The sequence below is a fragment of the Cervus elaphus genome, chromosome 11 (genome assembly GCF_910594005.1).
Source record: "Cervus elaphus chromosome 11, mCerEla1.1, whole genome shotgun sequence".
Classification (NCBI taxonomy): Eukaryota; Metazoa; Chordata; class Mammalia; order Artiodactyla; family Cervidae; genus Cervus; species Cervus elaphus.
Window position 1 is genome coordinate 12,205,211 of NC_057825.1, and position 19,128 is coordinate 12,224,338.

Below are 19,128 nucleotides of genomic sequence, written 5' to 3' on the forward strand. Positions count from 1 at the left end.
GAAGGTCAAGGGTCTGGAGAAGTGACTGCAAGTAGTAGGCACTCAGTACAGGGGAGCTCTTCCTTTTAGATGGTGCTTTTTCCATTTTGCAGGGAAAAAGTCTTGTGTTCAATTTGCACAGGACTTAGACATTTTTCAAAGCTTCCTCACATCTCATCTCATTTAACCCATTCTCTTAGCAGCTTTGAAGTTTGCCAAGCAGATGGTGGTCTCCCCATTGTAAAAATAAAGAAATAGGTACAGAGAGGTTGAGTGAATTGGAAAGATCAGATAGCTAGTTAATGTTAAAAACAAAACCTAGGACATTTTTACTTGAAATTTTAACTTAAAAATTTAAGCTAAGGCACTTTGCCCAAAACTACCACAGACATTTTTTAAAATATTTATCATCTTATAGTTTTCATTACTCTCAGTATTTTCTTACCAGCTTACCTTACTACTTCATGTCTTTATTTTTCTCCCCAACCAGTCACATACAGTGCAGTACTTTTCCAGAACTAAAAGTGAATTGTTTTGTTTGGCTTTATTTAACCTCTTATGTATGTCCTCTCGGTAACCCTGCTGAATCCATAATGCCCCTTGTGCCCTCTCTTACTTTCTGGCACAGAAGGAGTCCCTCCCTGTCTTTGTTCCACTTGACCTGAGCACCTTTGGGCAGCCTCTTTCCAAGAGAGCTGTTTCTAATTGGCTGGCGGCAGCTTCTCTCATCGCTGAGCCTCAGCCCAGCTGAGACTCAGGGGCCACTTGGTGCAAGCCCTGCCTAGCAAAACCAAGAGGTCACCATCTCCATGTGTTATCACCAAGCAGCACAGAGGCTCCGCTGGGTGTGTGGAGTTGAATATATAGAGAGGAGGGGTGGGGGAGCAATCCCTATTGTTTATTTATTTTTATTAAAGTATAGTTGATTTGGGGCTTCCATTGTAACTTGGTCAGTAAAGAATCTGCCTGCAATGCAGGAGACCTGGGTTTGATTCCTGGGTTGGGAAGATTTCCTGGAGAAGGAAATGGCAACCCGCTCCAGTATTCTTGCCTGGAGAATCCCATGGACAGAGGAGCCTGGCAGGCTTTAGTCCATGTGTTCACAAGAGTCGGACACGACTTAGTGACTAAACCATCATAGTTTATTTACTCCCTATAGTTTGTTGAGTGCCTCATTAGTAGGTAGTCAGTTATTATTATTGAGTACCATACATAGGACACTCCTGAGGAAAAACGTTCTAGACATTTATGTTGCTTAATCATCTTTATTCCTCATAGCTACCATAGCTCCATTTTACAGGTGAGGAGACTGAGGCTCAAAGATGTTCCGTGTTTCTTCTTTAATGCATTATTACTTAGTAAGGGATCACTTTCCTCCACATGCCACCATTCTCTCTATTTAACTCAATAAGAACAATCAATTGTCAAGTCTTTTATGTGCAGAATTTAATGAGTACTAAGGGTATGTGTCTTGTTGACCAAAATGTGTATTTGTTTTTGCAATGAAAATAGTTCAGTTCAGTCGCTCAGTCGTCTCTTTGCAACTCCATGGACTGCAGCACACCAGGCTTCCCTGTCTATCACCAACTCCCAGAGCTTGCTCAAACTCATGTCTATCAAGTCAGTGATACCATCCAATCATCTCATCCTCTGTCTGTATTTATTATTTTATTCTAGCTGTGAGTTATTTTTACTTAGTTAAAAAAATGATTTATATGTTTTTTGCTTGTACATCTATTCTCTGCCTTGCTCAAATGAAGATTTAAGCAACTTTCTTGACTTGAATAAAGCCACATGATCCACACTGCACAAGTCCGCACCATCCACGTCCTGAAGGACCCACGGGTATAGTCAGCTGCCAGTGTTAGGGAAAGGAGAATCACTGCTTTTTGCACGTTGGGGTTTTTCTTTACCTTAAAATTTGACTTTATTTATCACAAGCACAAATTAAATGTGAACTTCTAAATTTAAAAAAAAGATGACACTGGCTCCCTAAATTTTCTCCAGGTCATAGAATCCTAACTCAGACTTAAGTGTCTTTCTTCATTCTCTGCCAAAAAGACTAGGACTAAGAAGGAGAGAGCAGGAACACACGGTTTTCACAAACAGTAACGTCATCAGTGTACAAATGCGGAGAAAATGTCCACACTCACAAATCATCAAAGTCATGCAAATTAAAACAACAACAAGGTCTAGCTTTTCACCTCTTAAATTAGCAATACATTTTTAAAATGGTATGGCTAACACGCACGGTGAAACTGATAATACATCCATTGCTGGTAGTTGGTGTAAATTGGAAAGCAATTTGGTAGAATGAATAAAAAGCCTTAAAAATGTTTATATCTTTTGATTGAGCAATTGCATTCCTAGGGATTTCTGTTAAAGAATAATCCAAAAGAAAGATTGGCAGTGTTTATCCCTGTGCTGTTTAGAAAGTTAAAAAAAAAAAAAATTAGGAGCAATCTAAATGCCTAGTAGTAGTAAAAATGGTTTATTAAATTATTGAGTATCTGCTCAGTGAAATATTATGCATCCATTAAAAGGATCATTCAAATGACTATTGTACCATGGAAATGTTTATAATAGAAGAAACAGAATGTAAAATTATGCATGAGTTATGATTGCAAGTAATTTTCAAATGCCTGCATGTGGACAGAGTGAATATATAAAAATTAAAATAACTATGTGAGGTAGCAGGAGGAAAGATCTTCCCCACTATTGTGAATTATTATGTTGTCTTTATAATGTAATGTGCATGATTTTGTTTCCCTAAGTGAAAGGGCCAAGTTAGCCTTCCATTTCCTCCATCTCTAGCAGGAGGGTCCAAGAGGGGGTTCTCTGGCAGGCATCTTAGCAGTAGGATGGGAAAGAACCCCTGTGCTCATGGCAGGGCCATAACCCAGACACCAACCCCCGGACGGGACTTCTCCCTGCAGGACATCACTGAGAATGGCTGTGCCCCCACAACAGAAGAGCAGCTGCCAAAGACTGCGCCGTCCCCACTGGTAGAGGCCAAGGACCCCAAGTTCCGAGAAGACCGGCGGCCAATCACAGTCCACTTTGGACAGGTACGTACCTGGCCCCTTGACTGGCTTGGGCTTTCTGTTATGTTTTAATGGACGATATAACATATGTAACAGTTTTACATTTCAGCTCTCTCTGACAAAACAAAAAACTCCATGGAGTTCTGCACATTGTCAAAGGTTCACTTGGTAGAAGCATGTTTCCAAAAAGGTGAATTTTCAGAAATTTTGAGAAGACAGTGTGGCTCTGGTCATAAACCAGCTCAACTGTTAAGTGAAGTCATTAAATGCAGCTGCTGCCTCCCCATTCCAAGGCACTCGGTTTAAGGTGCCTCTGTTAGCTAAGCATCTCATTAGAACGCTTCAGCATCCCAGGCCCTTCTTTGCACCTTCAAATAAAAGACAACAAGTGAAGTCTTAAAAAATCAATTAGGAGTTCTTTATTAATATACTTCCTGAAAATCAATATTGGGGGTCGTGCTTCTCAGAGTAAACACCCGCACTGTAATTCTCGTGATCCTAGTCTGTAACCAACTTTTTTCAGCCTGAGCATTTAAAACATTGTTCAGTTGTTTTTTTTTTTTTCCTCTTAAGTAAAACAGAAACTGAAAATTTTCTTATCCATGTCCTATCAGTGGTTATATTTTTGGTTGAAAAACATTGTATACCCTCCTCTACTTCTCTTGAATTGACTCTCTTGATGAGCCAAAGTCATAATTTCTTGATTTGTGAGAAATGGCTCTGTTAGCAAGCTATGACTATAATAAGAATTTGCAGGGTTATTCATTCTTAAGTCACTTGATTCTTAACCGTTAATTAGATGAAGCATGATTAAAATAATCTTCATGATTTTATCTTTAATATGATGCTATGTTATCACCTAAAAGACCTAGAAGCATGCATTTAAAATGGTCCTGCTTTTAACAGACATTTATCAAGTGCCTGCTATGTACCAGACTTTGAGCTATTTAGAAATGAAGGGAACTAATGAAACTGTTGCAGTGGGTTATTATGGTGAGGGATGAGTTTGTTGAAACGTAAGAATCTTCTTCTGTAATCAATATTTTTAGATAACACATTCATACATCTTAAACTTGGAGATATCCATCCCCCTTTTCTGATTTTACACTTTAAAGGGATGTTATAAAAATTGAAATGTAGTATAGGAAAGAGGCATCCACAGGGCAGTGCTCACTTGATTAATGATTATCTTCAAATTGCATCGGTGTTTGCACCCCCAAGGAGCTGCCTCTTCCCGGGGTTCAAGCCTTGTTGGAGGAATCTGCACCCTAGTTCCCTGACTGTGTTTGCTGAAACCGCAGCCCCCGGTCGGTCGGTTGTCGCCAGCATGGCATTCCAGAGCCAGCTTCCTGCTTTCCTTTGTCCTCATTCCTGCACACACTAACCTTCCCATGAAAAGAGCCCCTCTCTGGAGTTTGGAGCCCATTACAGAGAAAGAGGGGGCGGGGGAGAGGGATTTCATGGTGTTAAACATTCCATTTTCGAAACACAAAAAAGGAGGCCCTATTTGAAATGGAGAAAGACCTTCTTTCCATTTCAGCGAGAAGTAGAGATGCTTTAATGTCATTCCCAGCTAAATGCAGAATAAGAGTGTGTGCACGCACGAGTGGGGGATAAACAATTAAAAAAGCCACCCCAAACTCTGTTGAAATAAGAGCTGTCTGTGCCTTCACAGGTCTGTAAACTGGAGAGGATGAAAGTGGCTTTTTTTCCCCGTTTGTCACTTCCCTCACGTGGCTGCCAGCATTATGCAAGTGTACAGGAAGGCAGGGTTTTTTTTTTTTTAATGCATGCATGCGGATTAAGGTCAAGCCCCAAGTATCAGCCATGCAGCGGGCTCTCCCTTCCAGCTGCAGCCACAGAGCCTACCCACAGCCGCGAGATGCCTTAATTGAGACGTGCTGTCAAAGTGACAAACACATTTGCATACAGTCTACACTCTATTTATTTTCTCTGGAAAGGTCTACAGTCTGCTGTTGGTTGAACATTCTTAATCAGTTTGCTGTAAGTGAACTGCCAGCCAGCTCACTTGTGCCGCAGCTTCTTCATTAGGTGACAGATTAGCAGCAGGGGGGATGGGCCAGGGAAACCCAAGACCCCTTTCTTTTAACTCTTTCCAGCTTTGCCCTGGTGCTAGCTTGGCCTTCAGTCCTTCCCTGGGTGCCTGCTTTGATGAACCATTGACCAGAACAGGCAGTGTTTCTAGAGCACCTTCTATCGGCACATGTGTTTCAGGGGCTATGCATTCTCAAAGAAGCCTTTTGAGTTCCATTTCAGAGTTTTTTGCCACACTCTCCTCTGTATTCTATCTGTACTATTTTTTCTTTTTACTTCATATTTTTCTTTAAACAGACTCCAACCTGACATTTATACTAATCTGACATTTTACTCTCTTTTTAAGTAGTGATGTTGATAAGCCCATAGATTATCAATACTGGCCCAGTATTTTCATAAGGTCTATCTAAAACTACTCATATAGCCCCAATAGTACATATTCTCCTTTTGGAAAACTTGTGTCATTTCTGCCATACCCCTCTGAGGAGGAGATCATTAACTGTATTTCGAGCCAGAGTCAGAGCTCAGAGACCTTCCCAGGACCATATTGCCAGCACAGGACAGTTCACCTCCAGAGCCCACTTCAGTTCCCTCACCAAGCAGAGACATCAGCTTCTGTTTGAAAGGTCCAGTAAAGCTACTGTGTTCTGGAAAAATAATTTAAGCTAGCCAGACAGTGCATGCTAACCTCAGAAAGACCCTTGCCTTGAGTCTGTGTTCCTGTGGATTTCATTCTTTAAGAACAATTAGCTTTCCACTGGAGGCAGAGACTAGTGAGGTCTTGATTACATTCATCCCTCCACCTTGCAAAGTTAGTGCCCATGGAGCCAGCCAGGGGACTCCATGGAGACCTGTGGCTGGTTGCAGCAGGGTGGGGGGGATGTTGTGGGGGGTGGGGGTGGCCTTTGCAGAGCCCTCGGGGAGAAAAGGTGCTCTCTTGCCTCCGCTTCACTGGAGCTTCCTCTTTCAAGGCTATGACCATTTCTCCCTTTGATTCTGCATCTGTTCATCCATGTGTAAAATAAATAAATAGATAAGTCCTTGTGGGGCATACTAAGGGTGACAGACCAGCAAATGGACAGCCCAACCCAGAGTGATGAGAACAGTGAGAGAGGTGAGCTCAGGGCTCTCTGAGGGCCCCCACAGGGGCATCCTCTTCACCTGTAGGTCCATTGTCTGTAGACCTAAGCTGGGCCCTGTAACTAAAAGACAACAAACTGAACTCTCTAGCCTTTAATCTCTTTTCTAAAGCAGACATAATGTAAGACCACTCACAGTTCATCATGAGCCATGTCGATGGTTCCAAACAAGGGCAAGTAAATGGATTTTTAGTTAGCCTTCTGCATCCTTATCTAATTTTTTTAAAGAGTTCAAAAGTCTCTGACTTGAGAATACCTTTTCCTACCTTGGAAAATGTTTAGGTCTAAGGAGGCTGTAAATAACATTTTTTCTCTCAAGTTCAGAATCAAATGAGAAAGAAGGCCCAGGAGACAGTCAAATGAGATAAGGATGCCAGTTTTTTGTTTTTTGTTTTTTTACCAATAGGCTAAAAGGAAAATATGGCTTTAGACCTGAAGCCAAATGGGCTTGCTCAAACCTCAGCTCTGACTTGAAAAGACTGAGCTATGCCCCACAGGAAATGTGGGCAATTTCAGGCAGTGCCCAGGGTGCCTGTGCATCGGCAGCTATGTGTGTGTGGTAGGGTGGGGAGTGAGGGTGGCACCAGGAGCACAGACCATGCTTAGTCCCATCTCCCGACTCAAAGGGAGACACTTTCCTCTCCTGGCAGCTGAGAGCCAGAGGGCCCAGAGAGAACCTGAGGAGTCCCCGTGCTTTTGTCTCCTGTGTGGAGAAGTGGGCCTTCTCTCCTCTCTGTGGCTGGGGAAGGAGTGAGGAAGCCCCACCCTCCCCAGCAGGGTCTGGGCCTCAGCCAGACATCTTGCCTCAACCCTTCCCCCTCTGAGGGATCAGCAGAGGGAGCACCCCTGGAAACTGCTGTGCTCCCTGTGTTTAATTAGGTAGACAGGCTTCTTGGTGCTTTCACTTCTGTACTCATCTAATTTTTTTTTTTTTAACTTGGAAGACATTTATATCTATTTTTACTTTCCCACATCACCAATCATGGGTTTGGGTGGTTTGTATCTCTATCAGGAAAATATGGCACTATCGAGTGACTACTGTATCCAGTGGAGAACTCAATCTTTGGTCACTTCATTCAGGGCTCCTGGATTTGGTCCCATCAGCCCCTCTTTGAAAAGACCTATGTACTAATTTAGTTGAATCTTTTGTTTTCTTTGGCTGCACTGGATCTTAGTTGTAGCACATGGAATCTTCCTTGCAGCATGTGAGAGCTAGTTCCCTGACAAGGCATCAAACCTTGGTCCCCTGCATTGGGAACGCAAAGTCTTAGCCACTGGACCACCAGGGAAGTTCCTTAATTGAATCTTTGACATCAAGTGGTAAGGAAGATGGTCTCATGAATATCATAGAGTTGGGGAAACAGTCCCAGAAGACGTTTGCTTGATTTAGGAGCTAATTCTTACTCCACCACCAGCAGCAGCCCTCTTCTCTCAACTGAGTGCAGCTTTCCCTCCCTGGCTTTGGGGACTGGGCTGACAGTGGCACCCAGGGACACTGGATTCTAGTCCTGGACACGTGCTGCTGTGTGCCATGGTCCTCGGCCAGGGACTGGGCCTTCTCAGGAGGTGGCAGGACAGGGCAGACCCACTCTAGGACCTGCTTCATTGTGTTACCCCTAGTTGATCCTACAAACAAAATAATTGCCTGCTTTCCAATCTGATAGAATCCAAAAAAGTGTGCACTGAAATGTGTCTGTTCTCCCAGTTGAGCAAAGCTTTCTAGACCTCCTTAACATAAAGTTTGAAAAGCCAGTTAAACCAAAGCTCAAACTAAGCACTACCATGGCTTCTGGAGGCCTGGGATGGAGTGGTTTGGATACACCCTTACGATCTGCTCCTGGAATGCGGTTGCCTGTTTGTCTGTGCATGCGGAGAGTTCTGACTTTACAAGCGTGAGCCAGGTTGTTTAGTGCCAATCTTACCCTGGGCTGGAGTAGCTGCCCTGCCAGCGAATACCTTCCTGGCACCCTCAACTCTGAGGAACCCCTCCACCCCATTGGGCTTAGAAGTCATACACAATTCCCTTCAACTCCCCCATTGCCTCCCACACACTTCCAACCAAGGTTCCCGTCCTCCAGACACCTTACCCCCCAGGCTGCCGTCTGAGGGGTACACTCCCACCTACACGTGCCCCTCCTCCTCCACCTCCCACTGCAGTGAGGTCCATCCAGGAACCCTGGTCTGCTCCCCACCACCCCCCGAGCCTCTCCCTTCTGCCCCCTGACACTGCCTGGTCCCTCTCCTGTCCACACCTCTGTCACAGCAGTGGGTCAGGCTGTGTTGCTGCTCACTTGGACTGAGCCACAGCCTCCTAACTGACCTCCAGACTCAGCCAGGCTGCGTCCCCACACAGCCTCACTTGACCCACACACCAGTGGCCGTGCCACCTCCCTGCCCCTCGCCTCCCCCATCACGCTTGACATAGATGTCAAGCCCATGATGATATCTGCCCTCAGAGCTGGTCCCTTTTGTAAATCCCCCTGACTGATTTGGTTGCTCCTATCTTTGTGCTACCCCAGAACTTGGCACATGCAGTGCATCTCACACAGCTTTGTAATCATATCTTTAATGCCTGCCTGTCTCCCCTGATGAGAATGTGAGCCTGGAACGTCCACCACAGGGCTTGGCACTGACCTGGCCTTCAGTAAATATCTTAGGGTTTTATTATTTATGTGGATTTTTAAATTGACTAATATTTGATTGATTATTGTTTAAGTACTTTCTGTGTATCCAGGTTGTTTGGTTTTATTTCAGTTGATATGCTTATAATTCCATTCATTTGAAAAAAGGAAAATGAATATTCCATTAGTGGTCAAAAGCAAATTCCATATCATTTTCCATAAATAAGGGTTTTGTTTCCAAGTAGAAACAGATTTGTATTAAAGGAATTTAGATCCTGTCTAATTCCATTTTGTGTTTTTATGAGCTCCTAAGGGCTAGTCCTAAATGCCCCAGATAAAGAAAGGAGATGAGGGGGCTCTGGGACACCCCCAGGCTCCCAGAATGGGGGGACCTGGAGAGGAGGAGAGCTGGGGAGAGAGCAGGCAAAGGAAGGGAAGGTCCAGTGCCCCTTGAATTCTTCCCAGAAAGCAAAGATTTCATCTGTAAAAGAGACTAAGCTGTATAACCAAATGCAAAATGTGAACTTGGATTTGTTTTTTTAAGCATCAAAGATATTCTTTGAAAAGCTGGGAGATCTGAAGATGGACTGGGATGTTAGGTGATATGATAGAGCTATTGTTGATGTCATGGTTTTTAGGGGCTTATCTTTATGCCTCAGGGGTGCACACTTCGGTATTTAGGGGACATCTAAAACTTGCTTTCAGAATGGTATGGTCAAAGAATTACACACACATGTATATGTAACAGCCATTCACAGAGAGAGAGAGAGAAAATAAATACAGCACCCCTCCATGCCCCCAGGAGTTTAGCTGCTGAAAGGCAAAAACTGATCAGCTGATGAAAGCAGTGTGGTTGAAGGTAAAGCATAGATTTTAGCATCAGGCAGCTCTGGGCTTAAATTTTCAGTTCTGGCGCTAACAAGCTGGTAACCTGCCCTCAGTAACTTAACCTCAGTGAGATCAGTTTTCTCAGCTTTAAGGTGGGGATAATAATGTTCACATCACAGGTCCTTATAGGGATTAAGCGAGGCACTGTCTGCCTGGTTCTGTGCTGCACACCGGTCCTCAGTAAACATCAGTGTCTTCCTCCAGTGGAGCAGAAGCAGAACCAGATGTCAGTCACCCACGAACAGGGCCTCCCAGTCAGCCTGTCTTCCCAGCACCCGTCACCCGGCATCTCTCAGAACATACACCCCTTAGTGGCAGCCACCCCGGCTCACGCACACATGTAACTGGCCCACGTGCCTACGCTCTTGTGGAAAGTCAGCACTAAACTGAGGAGGGCTGGCATCGTGGGGCAGAGGGAGAGGCGCTGGGGGCACAGCCAGGAGATGGTGCCTAAATCTGACTCAGACACATGAGCAGAAGGGGCCAGAGTGCAGGCTGGGGCACCAGGCGTGAGTGAGAAGCGAGTGTCGTGGTCTGCTGTCCCGAGTGCCTTCTTGGCCTGACTTACTGCCGTGCCTGCACAGACCATGAGGCAGACCCCTCTGCAGGCTGCCCCTTCAATCCCTGTTGTTTCCAAATCATATTTCCCCCTTTTCCATCTCTCCTTTTTCCACTCTTTCAGCCATAATTTTGTATGAAAAAGCAGGCACGTCTGGGTGGTCTCCGGCTCCGTTCCCTCCAGCTCCCGCGTCCGGCTGCAGGGTGACTGGAAGGCAGCTGTGCCCGCAGTGCCGGCGGGCGGCCGCAGAGCTCTTCTGACTCACTCTCTGCCATCGCCCAGAGCGGTGGTGGTCCCTGGTGGGTTTGTCGGGTCTGTCTGGAGAGGGCGACTAGTGGGACACATGTGGCCTCACTTTCCCAAAAAGTCCAGGTAGCCCAGAGACAGCTTTCTGATGCAAAATTAACAAGGCCAGGCTTTGCTCTTGTGAGCAGCCATATTCGACTTCAAGAAGAAAAACTTGCCAATCAAAAAAGGGAGGTCAGATTCTGGAAATTCATAAGGATTGAGTTGAAAATCCAAGCAATTTCTTATTAAACATACGAAGTTTGCCTTCTCAAATAGTATTCCTCTTGCCACAAGGAATTCAAGGGCTCCTGGCATGCCGTGGAAGGGCTGAGCAATATCAGCAGCCAAATGAAAATCCAGGTTCAAAATTTCAATTTGCATTCTAAGCTCCACCACCTGACCTCAATTCAGCACAAGTTAAGGGGACTGCCGAGGGCTGGGGGGTACTGTCCACCCGCCTCCTGCTAGGTTCTGGGCAGTTTGAGCAGTTTCATGGCAGTTTGAGCTCCTCTTATGGTTGAAGAGCAGTGAGGGAGTAGAGGGGGGCTGTGACACTGAATTGCTCACCACGTGCCAGGCACCTCACTGAGACCTGGAGAAGTGGGTCTATGTCCCAATTCCAGGTACCATGCTGGACAGTTCCCACAGGTTAGCCCACTTAGTCCTTTCAGCCACGGCTGGGTCTCAGGTATTGTTTCCTCTGCAAGGCCCAGAGGTTAGGGAATTAGCCAAGGTTTACAACTCAGAAGCAGCAGTCAAGATTCAAAGCCATTTGTCTATTAATAGACCTCAGGTTCAAACCCCAGCTCTGTGCTAAGAACCCGGAAGTTTCCTGCTGGGTTTGTTGTGATGGAGTCTATGCAGCAGCCTAGGCAGGTAACCCAGGCAGGATCCCAGGATGTTGAACCACAGGTAGTCCTTGTTCCTAGTTTCCTTCTCCAGGCCTTCTTTAATGTTTCTGGGCCTCAGCTGGTACCAACACGAGAAAGCCAGTATCCTGCACCTGGCGTACACTGCACACCAAACCCGTCGCTAGACACCAAAGGCACACTGGGTGCTTTCTTGGGATTCGAATGCAAGGTAGAAGCTGGACATGTGTAGGGGTCAGTCCTGTGGGTGACAGGAGCCAGACCAGTCCCCGAGACCGGGGAATCTATATCAGTTAGGTTACTTCGGTTTGCAAGGGACATAAACCCCAAAAGAGAAATTGTTTCCTCATACCAGGTTCAAGTATGGCTTGATCCAGATATTAAATCTCATCAATCAGACCCATATTTGGCTGCATTTGGCTTGGCCTCCTCTGCTGGTGCCGTTCTCAGGGGACTTTCCCTTCCTGGTGGCCAGGTGGCTGCAGCAACTCCTGGCCATAACCTGCCGGGAGCGAGACAGTGGGAGAGAGTCACTTCCTAGTGACTGCTGCAGGAAGGGTGGGGTCACATGCCTGTCTCAGAACCCGTCATTGTGGCCAAGCGTTCCCTGGGTGCCAGGGGTAGGGCTCTTCCTGAAACACACACTCAGAAGTGAAGGAATGGTGGTTCCTGAAAAGGAAATCAGGGGCCTGTTATCAAAAGGGCAAACAGATTAAACTGGTAAGTGTGCACAGAGGCCAAACAGGACCCATCGTCCCAGGCCCTTGTCCTCTTGTCTGATGGCAGAGAAAAGTTCATACACAGAGCAGTGGGCAGTCTTGAAATCAAGAGCATACATGGTGGAGAGTCAGGGTCAGCCAGGCACCAGATAGAGAGGGGACAAGTGAGTGCATGGCAGGGAGGTAGGAACCAGGGCTCGCAGGTTACAGAGATGGACGCAGTCGCCTGTGACAGCGTCCAGGGAGTGGGGTGTGCCAGGTCAGCAGCTACCCAGGGCCCAGGAGCAGAGAAAGCCAGGGTCACTTGTTCAGCAGATGATCATGGATGCCCATTCTGTTCCACACCTGTGAAAACGGTTATAATCACACGGCCATATCCTGCCTTCAGGGGGCCCACAATGTCACAGTGAGTGGTTTCGTGACATCCTATGGACAGAATCCATCTGGTGTGTGAGCGTGTCCTGGGCCATCTCAGAATTCCTTTTTGTTTGTTTTAAAGCCAACCAGTTTGGTTTGGGGGGGGGTGGTGATTCCCCGCCAACATGCTCAGGAGGCACCCATCACCTCATCACTGCTGACTTGCTGGAGATTCCTGCAGAGTAGACGCAATGTTTAACGAATGCCCTTGCTCTCCACCAGCGTCAAGGACTGGGCATTGTCCTAGTTTATGTGGAGCAGCCTTCTTCAGGCCATGTCTCAGATATTTGGTGAAGGTTCTGAACCTGAGAGACTAAACATAGCTGCCACTGTAGCCTGTTGTAGGATGGGGTAGCAACTGACTTCAGTTAAGCCCTGGAGCCCCCTACACCTTGCCCACGCACTCCCCATGGCTTTCCCTGGCCGGTTGCAGTAGAGAACTCTTGCCTTCTAAACCATTCCTTTGGCTCAAGGCAGAGCCTCCAGAAAGGTCTGACTGAAACACACCAAGGAATGGAAATCAGGCAACCTGGCAGGAAACTGGTGGTTGGATGAAGTTCGAGTCCAGCAAGGCAGGCGATCTGAACTGGGCTTCCCACCAACGGAGCTGTCTGTTGTCCTCCTTCCCTTGGACAAAGCTCTTCCCCAGCTCTGGCCTGTCCCCTCTGACTCTCCATCTACGGGGACCCCAGCTACCCCTGTGGTTTCCAGCATCTGCTTTGCTCTGGCAGCTCCAGTGTCTGCTTTCCATCCCCTCCCATCTCACGAGCTCCATTCACTGCACTGTCTTAGGCTGTCCTTGGCCTTCCCCAGAGCTGCCCCACCTTGGTTCCACTTGGGCATCAGCCCCACTGTGCCCACACATCCCTCACATGCCGGGGGTTGCCCGTCACTCTCATCTGTTGATCTGGGAGGCACAAGGGGCATCAGAAACATCAGCAAGTAGTGAGATAGGCAAGCCTTTGAGCCCTCTGGAATGGGGGTCCCTCTCCAGGAGTCCCTCCCCAGGCACGGATGTGCTGGATGATCAGGAGGACTTACCCAGTTCCCCGGACCCCTCCCCAAACCCTGCCCACAGCCGGGCCTGCTGGGCTGGAGGCACCTGTGTCCATGACGTCAGGCCAGTTCCTTCTCACCCACGAGACTCTGCCAAGTGTCCCCACCGGGGCAGGGTCCCTTCCTCTCCTGAAGTGCCCAACACAATTCCATATTCACTCCTTCACCAGCTCTTTGGGGGTGTCTACTCCAGTCCAGGCCCCGATCTGGTGCTGGGGGACCCAGAGACAAATCAGCTCCTACTGTCTCCAGTGCAGCTATGTCCTTCCTCTTCTGTCCAGCTAACAAAATGCCATCAACCTCTCAGGGCCCATTCAAGCACTTTTCGCCCCACAAAGCTCCCTGACTCCTCCCAGCAGAGCCAGCCCCTCCCAGCTCTGGGTCAGCACTTTCCCTGTGCCAGCCACACTGTCCCCAGACACGGATAGTGGCCACCTCCTCCCCGTGACCTTAGCGCCCTCCCAGGGCCTGTGCAGATGAGTTGCCCAGGGAGTCTAGGGAGTGACTGAGTGGTGAACAATGGCTACACGGAAGGCCCTGGGTCGTGGGGAGGGGGGAGGCAGCTCTGTGCACTCCCCATGCCCTTGAACCACCAGTCAGTTGAGCAGAGCAGGAGAGACCAAAAGAGGGGAGGGCTAGCTGTTGTTCTGCAGGCCTGTGTTCACTTGAGGACCCCTGCGTGTGGTGCAGAGCGAATGCAACAGGCCTCCTGCGTCCCCCAAGTCTGTCTGTGTTGAGCCGTGTGACAGCGGGGCCTCTTTGCCAGAGGACTGACCGGAGCCCAAAAGCAGCATTTCTTTTAAGGTCTGTGCTGGAGCAGCTCCCTGCCAGGGAGAGACTCAGCCCAGCGGGACAGGAGCAGGAAATCTGATTCAGCGAGACCAGAGGAGGCATTTTCTCAGATTGGAATTCTCTGTGCCAAACGTGGAGAGTTTATCCCAGCAGGGAAGGGGAAATAAAACATAATATATTGAAAATAAATTCTATCCCACAAGCGCGATCCTCCAGGAGAGTCAGCTCAGTGTCGCTGGCGGTCCCCGCCCCACGGCCACGGAAGCGCTGTGCCGGGAGCTGCCTGTCGCCTTGTCCGCCATCAGTCCCTGAGCCCTTTTGGGGATGAAGTGAATGATTAGCCTGGCCTTGCTGGGGGAGGTGGGGGGTGGCAGGATGAGGAGGGGGAGGGGTCAGATGGGTCAAATTGGTTTTCATGCTCATGCAGACCTACTCATGGAAGCCAGGCCCCTCAACAGGTATCACCTCCCTGAGTCTTCTCAACATCCTGTGACATCCTGCAGTTGTTATTATCCCCAGAAAGCTGATGCTTAGAGAAGTCGAGCAACTCGCCCAGGACTACACTGTACGTGGCAGAGCAAGCTTTCCAAACCAGGTCTCCCTGATGCTGGAGCCCAGGCCCTCCCCTCACTGTACCTCTCTCATCGAGCCTTCTGCCTCAGTTCTGTCTGGTTCCTGGGGTATCTAGTTGTGGCTGCCAATGGTTTGGACATGCTCAGAATCCAGCAGTGTGGCTTAGGGTGGCTAAGGAGGTCAAGGTCACTGTTCTGTTTCTCCCCAGAATAAACCTAACAGAGCCCCGAATTTCTTCACACAGGGGTAAGAACACCAGCGGTGCTGCCCTTCTGAGTGCCTGCTGGGTGCCAGGCAGTGTGATCAGTGGGTGTTTGCGTTTTCTCACATCATCTTCCCCAGACTGATGCAGGAAGGACCATGACTGCCCCACTTCTCACTGGGGTCCGGGGCCTTACCCTAATCCCCTGGTTGGTAGGATGGATTCAGATTCAGGACCCCGCCTTCTTCCACGACACCGCTCAGCTCGCTGGACCTGGGACAGCTTGGTGGTGACAGCAGCAAAGGCAGCTTGCCAGCCTCCTGCCCCCTCGACCTGCGATGGCACTGACCGTGTCCCTAATTCAGGTCATTGTTTTTGCCAGCTTAGTTTTATTGTCAGTCTGCTTAATTCCATGTCTTCTAGAATATCAACTCATTTATACTGTAAAGAATTTTAAAATGTAATAAAAGTACTAGAAGAGGATATGTAAAAGGGACTTCTCCCAAAGTATCACTGATTATATCTCACTTAACATGCAAAGTGTTGGGGGATTAACATTACCTTGAAGCAGTGTAAACTGTATTTTTGAGACCTTACTGCCCATCAGCCATATGGTTCCATGATTACAGCCACCTGGTTGTCCTCCTTGGGATGTCCTGGTCCCTCACCCCTTCTAGGTGGATCCCTGTTTTCACTTTCTGGAGAGGTTGATAGCAAACATTTCCAGAGGGGTAGGAGGTTGAACCTTGGCAAGATGGTGCCTCAGGAGGCCAGGTAGGTAAAGCAGTCAGCAGAAGGCAGGAGATGGTGGTGCTGCAGGACAGAGGGGCACCTACACCCCTGAGCTGTCTACCAAACACCTTTCCATTGCCCAAGCCATGATGACCAGCTAAGAATTCTTCCCCCACTACCCTCCTATCTTTGTGTTAAAAAACCTGATGCCAGGCAGAACTCTGAGTTGCTTTTTTATGCCTTCAGCGCTGTCTTTTACTTATCCAATGTATTATGAGGCATGTTGGATTCCAAGCCCTGTCCAAGTCCCCAGGGTCACAAAGGCATGAGATGTGTGTACTGCCTTCTTGGCACTCTTTGTCTGGGAGACATGGTGAACAAGCCATATGCAAAGAGAAATGCTAGTGGATATAGATGTTCTGACTGGAGAGAAGTCCTGAGAATGTCTGGGGGAGACCAGGGGTGCCTTCTCAGTGACTTTTCTGCTGAATCTTGAAAGATAAGTTGTACATCAGATGGAGCTAGAAGGTAAAGAGAATGACATAGCAAAGGGGAGGAGAGTTCCAACTCTTCAGAGAAGCAGAGGGCTAGTGTGGGGAAGGGAGAGGCCAGGAGGCAGCTGGGGAGGGCCAGAAGCCAAACTGTAGAGGTAGTTGGGGACCAAGCCTTGGGGCAGCTTGAATGGTATCTCTTGGGTCTCAGGAGCCAGTGCGGGCTTATATTCGAGGGAATGGCCCCTAGAGGATTCACTCTGAGCCACTGCAGGAAGGGGAGGAAGCAGGTGAGACAACTAATGGCACAGCCAGCATTCTGACAAGAGCTCATGGATGTGAAGATGAGGGAACGATGAGAAAGAGGTCCAGGAGACCAGACGGACAGATACCACAGTCCACTGGATGCCCTCCCTGGGAGCTGTTGGTCTTCACCTTGGAATAGCACAAGGCTGGCTGCTGGCTGCATTTCTCTCCTCCAGCCAGTGTGCTCTAAGGGGACGTTTGAGGTGCAGCCTGCAATGAAAGGTGCGTCTATTAGGATGAACGGGATCACTGGAAAGGCTCTGTGAAGGGACAGAGTGGCCAGCTGGGCAGAGACAAGGTACCTCCACCCTCACTGTCCTGCTTTTGCTGTGGGACTGGCTGCCATCCCCTTCCTTTCCCCCCTCACTCTGGGGCCTGTAACAAGGGTACCCATGGCTTACTCTTATCCCATGCCCCATCCCATAGTGAGGAAGGTTAGAGCTCCTTCTCGCTGGGTTGCCAGCTCTTCAGCATCCCAGGGCATTTCTGCCAAGGATGATGTACAATATTATGCTAAAGCAGCTTTATGGGCAGCCTCTTAAAATGCAAGCCTCTGCCCATGATGGATGGAGAACATCCAGTTGTTTAGCCAACCACTTACAGTTTGTTGCAAACCCGTAAGAACCACACAGGGGTGTCTTGTTAGGCTTGTTACGCCAAGGACCCCATAAATAAATAGCAGAGTGTGTCTTGGTGCATCAGGGCTGGAGTATGGAAATAGAGGCACCGCATAAATAATACATACTTACAAAATAAATACATCAGTACGTTAGCGTGAACAGCCATAACCAAACCACCCTGCGTAACAACCACGAGAAGCTCCGGGGCCTGCCATGTGATTGGCTGCCGTCCATCAGTGTGCATCAGCGTTCAAAATGACCGCCGAAGGGAGGAGGTCCTCCTGCATGCTGATCTCGAGGTCTTGAAGTCGAGGCAGGGGGCGAGACTGCAGGTGGGCACCCTGACGCGCAGCTCTGCCGCCAAGGTGTGCAGCCTACCACGGCCGTGTGTTCCTGCAGCTGGCTTAGGGTCTGCCGCGAGCAGAAGGCTGCTGAGCACCGAGGTGCGGGACGTGAGGGACTGTACCTCCAGGAAGACAGTCGGCCTGGTAGGGGATCGGGTTTTCTTATTATGCACATTCACTCAGACTTAGGACTTGGTGGGTCGACTTTTCAAGTGACTCTCACCAGAGCCCTGAAACTTTCAGGTTGGGCTGCGTTTTCAGAAGGTCGGTTTCCCACCTCCTGCTGCCCCAGTCTCGAGTCGTGAACCCCACTGGGCATCCGGCTCCAGCATCCGGAGCTCCAAAGAGGCAGCTGACAGAATGGCCATGGGAGTGGGTGCCCCTCCCCTTGGTTGTAATGGCACAAGGCTGGATTTCAGTATTTTAAATGAAAAATATATGCAGTTAGCTGTGCGCTGACAATGTCCTTGAGGATTTGACAGTGAGATTTTCCAGCAGTTGGTCTTCGTTAGGATCCTGGCGGTGTTTAATAAGGCAGTCGAACTGCTGGCACCTTGGGCTCCTGTTTGTTCTCCGAGGGCTCTGGGGCTGCTGCGGTAAGCACATCGACCAGAGCTGATCATTACAAGGGCGTACGCCACCATGAATAAAAATGTCACACGTTTTCCCATCTCACAGCGGTACAAAATGTCAGTCCTGTCAAACACACGTTGCAGGGAGCTGTGTGCAGTCCGTACAAATTGGAGAGCTGCATATCCCCCCAGCCTTCTGATATTCTTCATTTGAAGCTGAAGAAAAACAGTTGTTAACCTATTAGCTAGGATTTTAAACTCTGCTGAGGCGGTGGAGGGCTAGACTTTGACACAGATAGAAATGTATTCCAGGGTCCAGGAATTTTAAAACCAGGATCTCCATCCATTTGTTCCAAGGGAAGAGAGAGAAAAAAAAAAAAAACATCTCTTGTCTGGCAAACCTGACTGTCTTTAACAGACATGGGGGAAATTTGGGGGTATTTCACATCTAAGCTTCCCACCTGTGCATTCTCCTCAGAAAGTCTTGCTCTTTGGGGTGGCCTTAGGCTCAACCCGTTAGGCTGGGATGCCTGTAGGCTGGGAGTTTTCGCTGATCAGAAGCCGGCCATTGCTGATCAGAAACATCGCCAACTCAGTGGCCAGCACCACTCGGCGACAGGATGACAGCCAGTGGGTCCGCATTGCTCAAGTGCCGCATGACAGTCTTGCTGACAATTTGAGGCTGGTCCTACAGTCTTGGGCAAGCATCTACTTTGCACTGACCACACACAGGCCTTGCACCTGGAGCCCAGAATCCTGACGTGACCAAGATAACCTTGGCACTTGTGAGGAGCCCCTTGTCTTTAGCAGAGGGACAGAAGAAAGAAGCCCGGCTGTATCCAGTCAGAAAGAGAGGGACAGC

The 19,128-nt window shown here is 48.4% G+C and overlaps 1 protein-coding gene across 8 annotated transcripts in view; it reads left to right on the forward strand.

Moving 5' to 3' along the window:
* The window catches only part of DENND1A (DENN domain containing 1A), a 523,231-nt gene that overhangs the window by 466,701 nt on the left and 37,402 nt on the right, over positions 1–19,128 (forward strand). For 7 of the 8 annotated variants that reach the window (XM_043916893.1, XM_043916896.1, XM_043916894.1 and 4 more), the window contains one exon: positions 2,916–3,047. In XM_043916893.1, the coding sequence (XP_043772828.1) occupies positions 2,916–3,047 (132 nt within the window). Of the gene's footprint in view, positions 1–2,915; positions 3,048–3,132; positions 3,432–19,128 lie in introns of those variants that run through there. The other variant, XM_043916901.1, reaches the window with a different exon arrangement.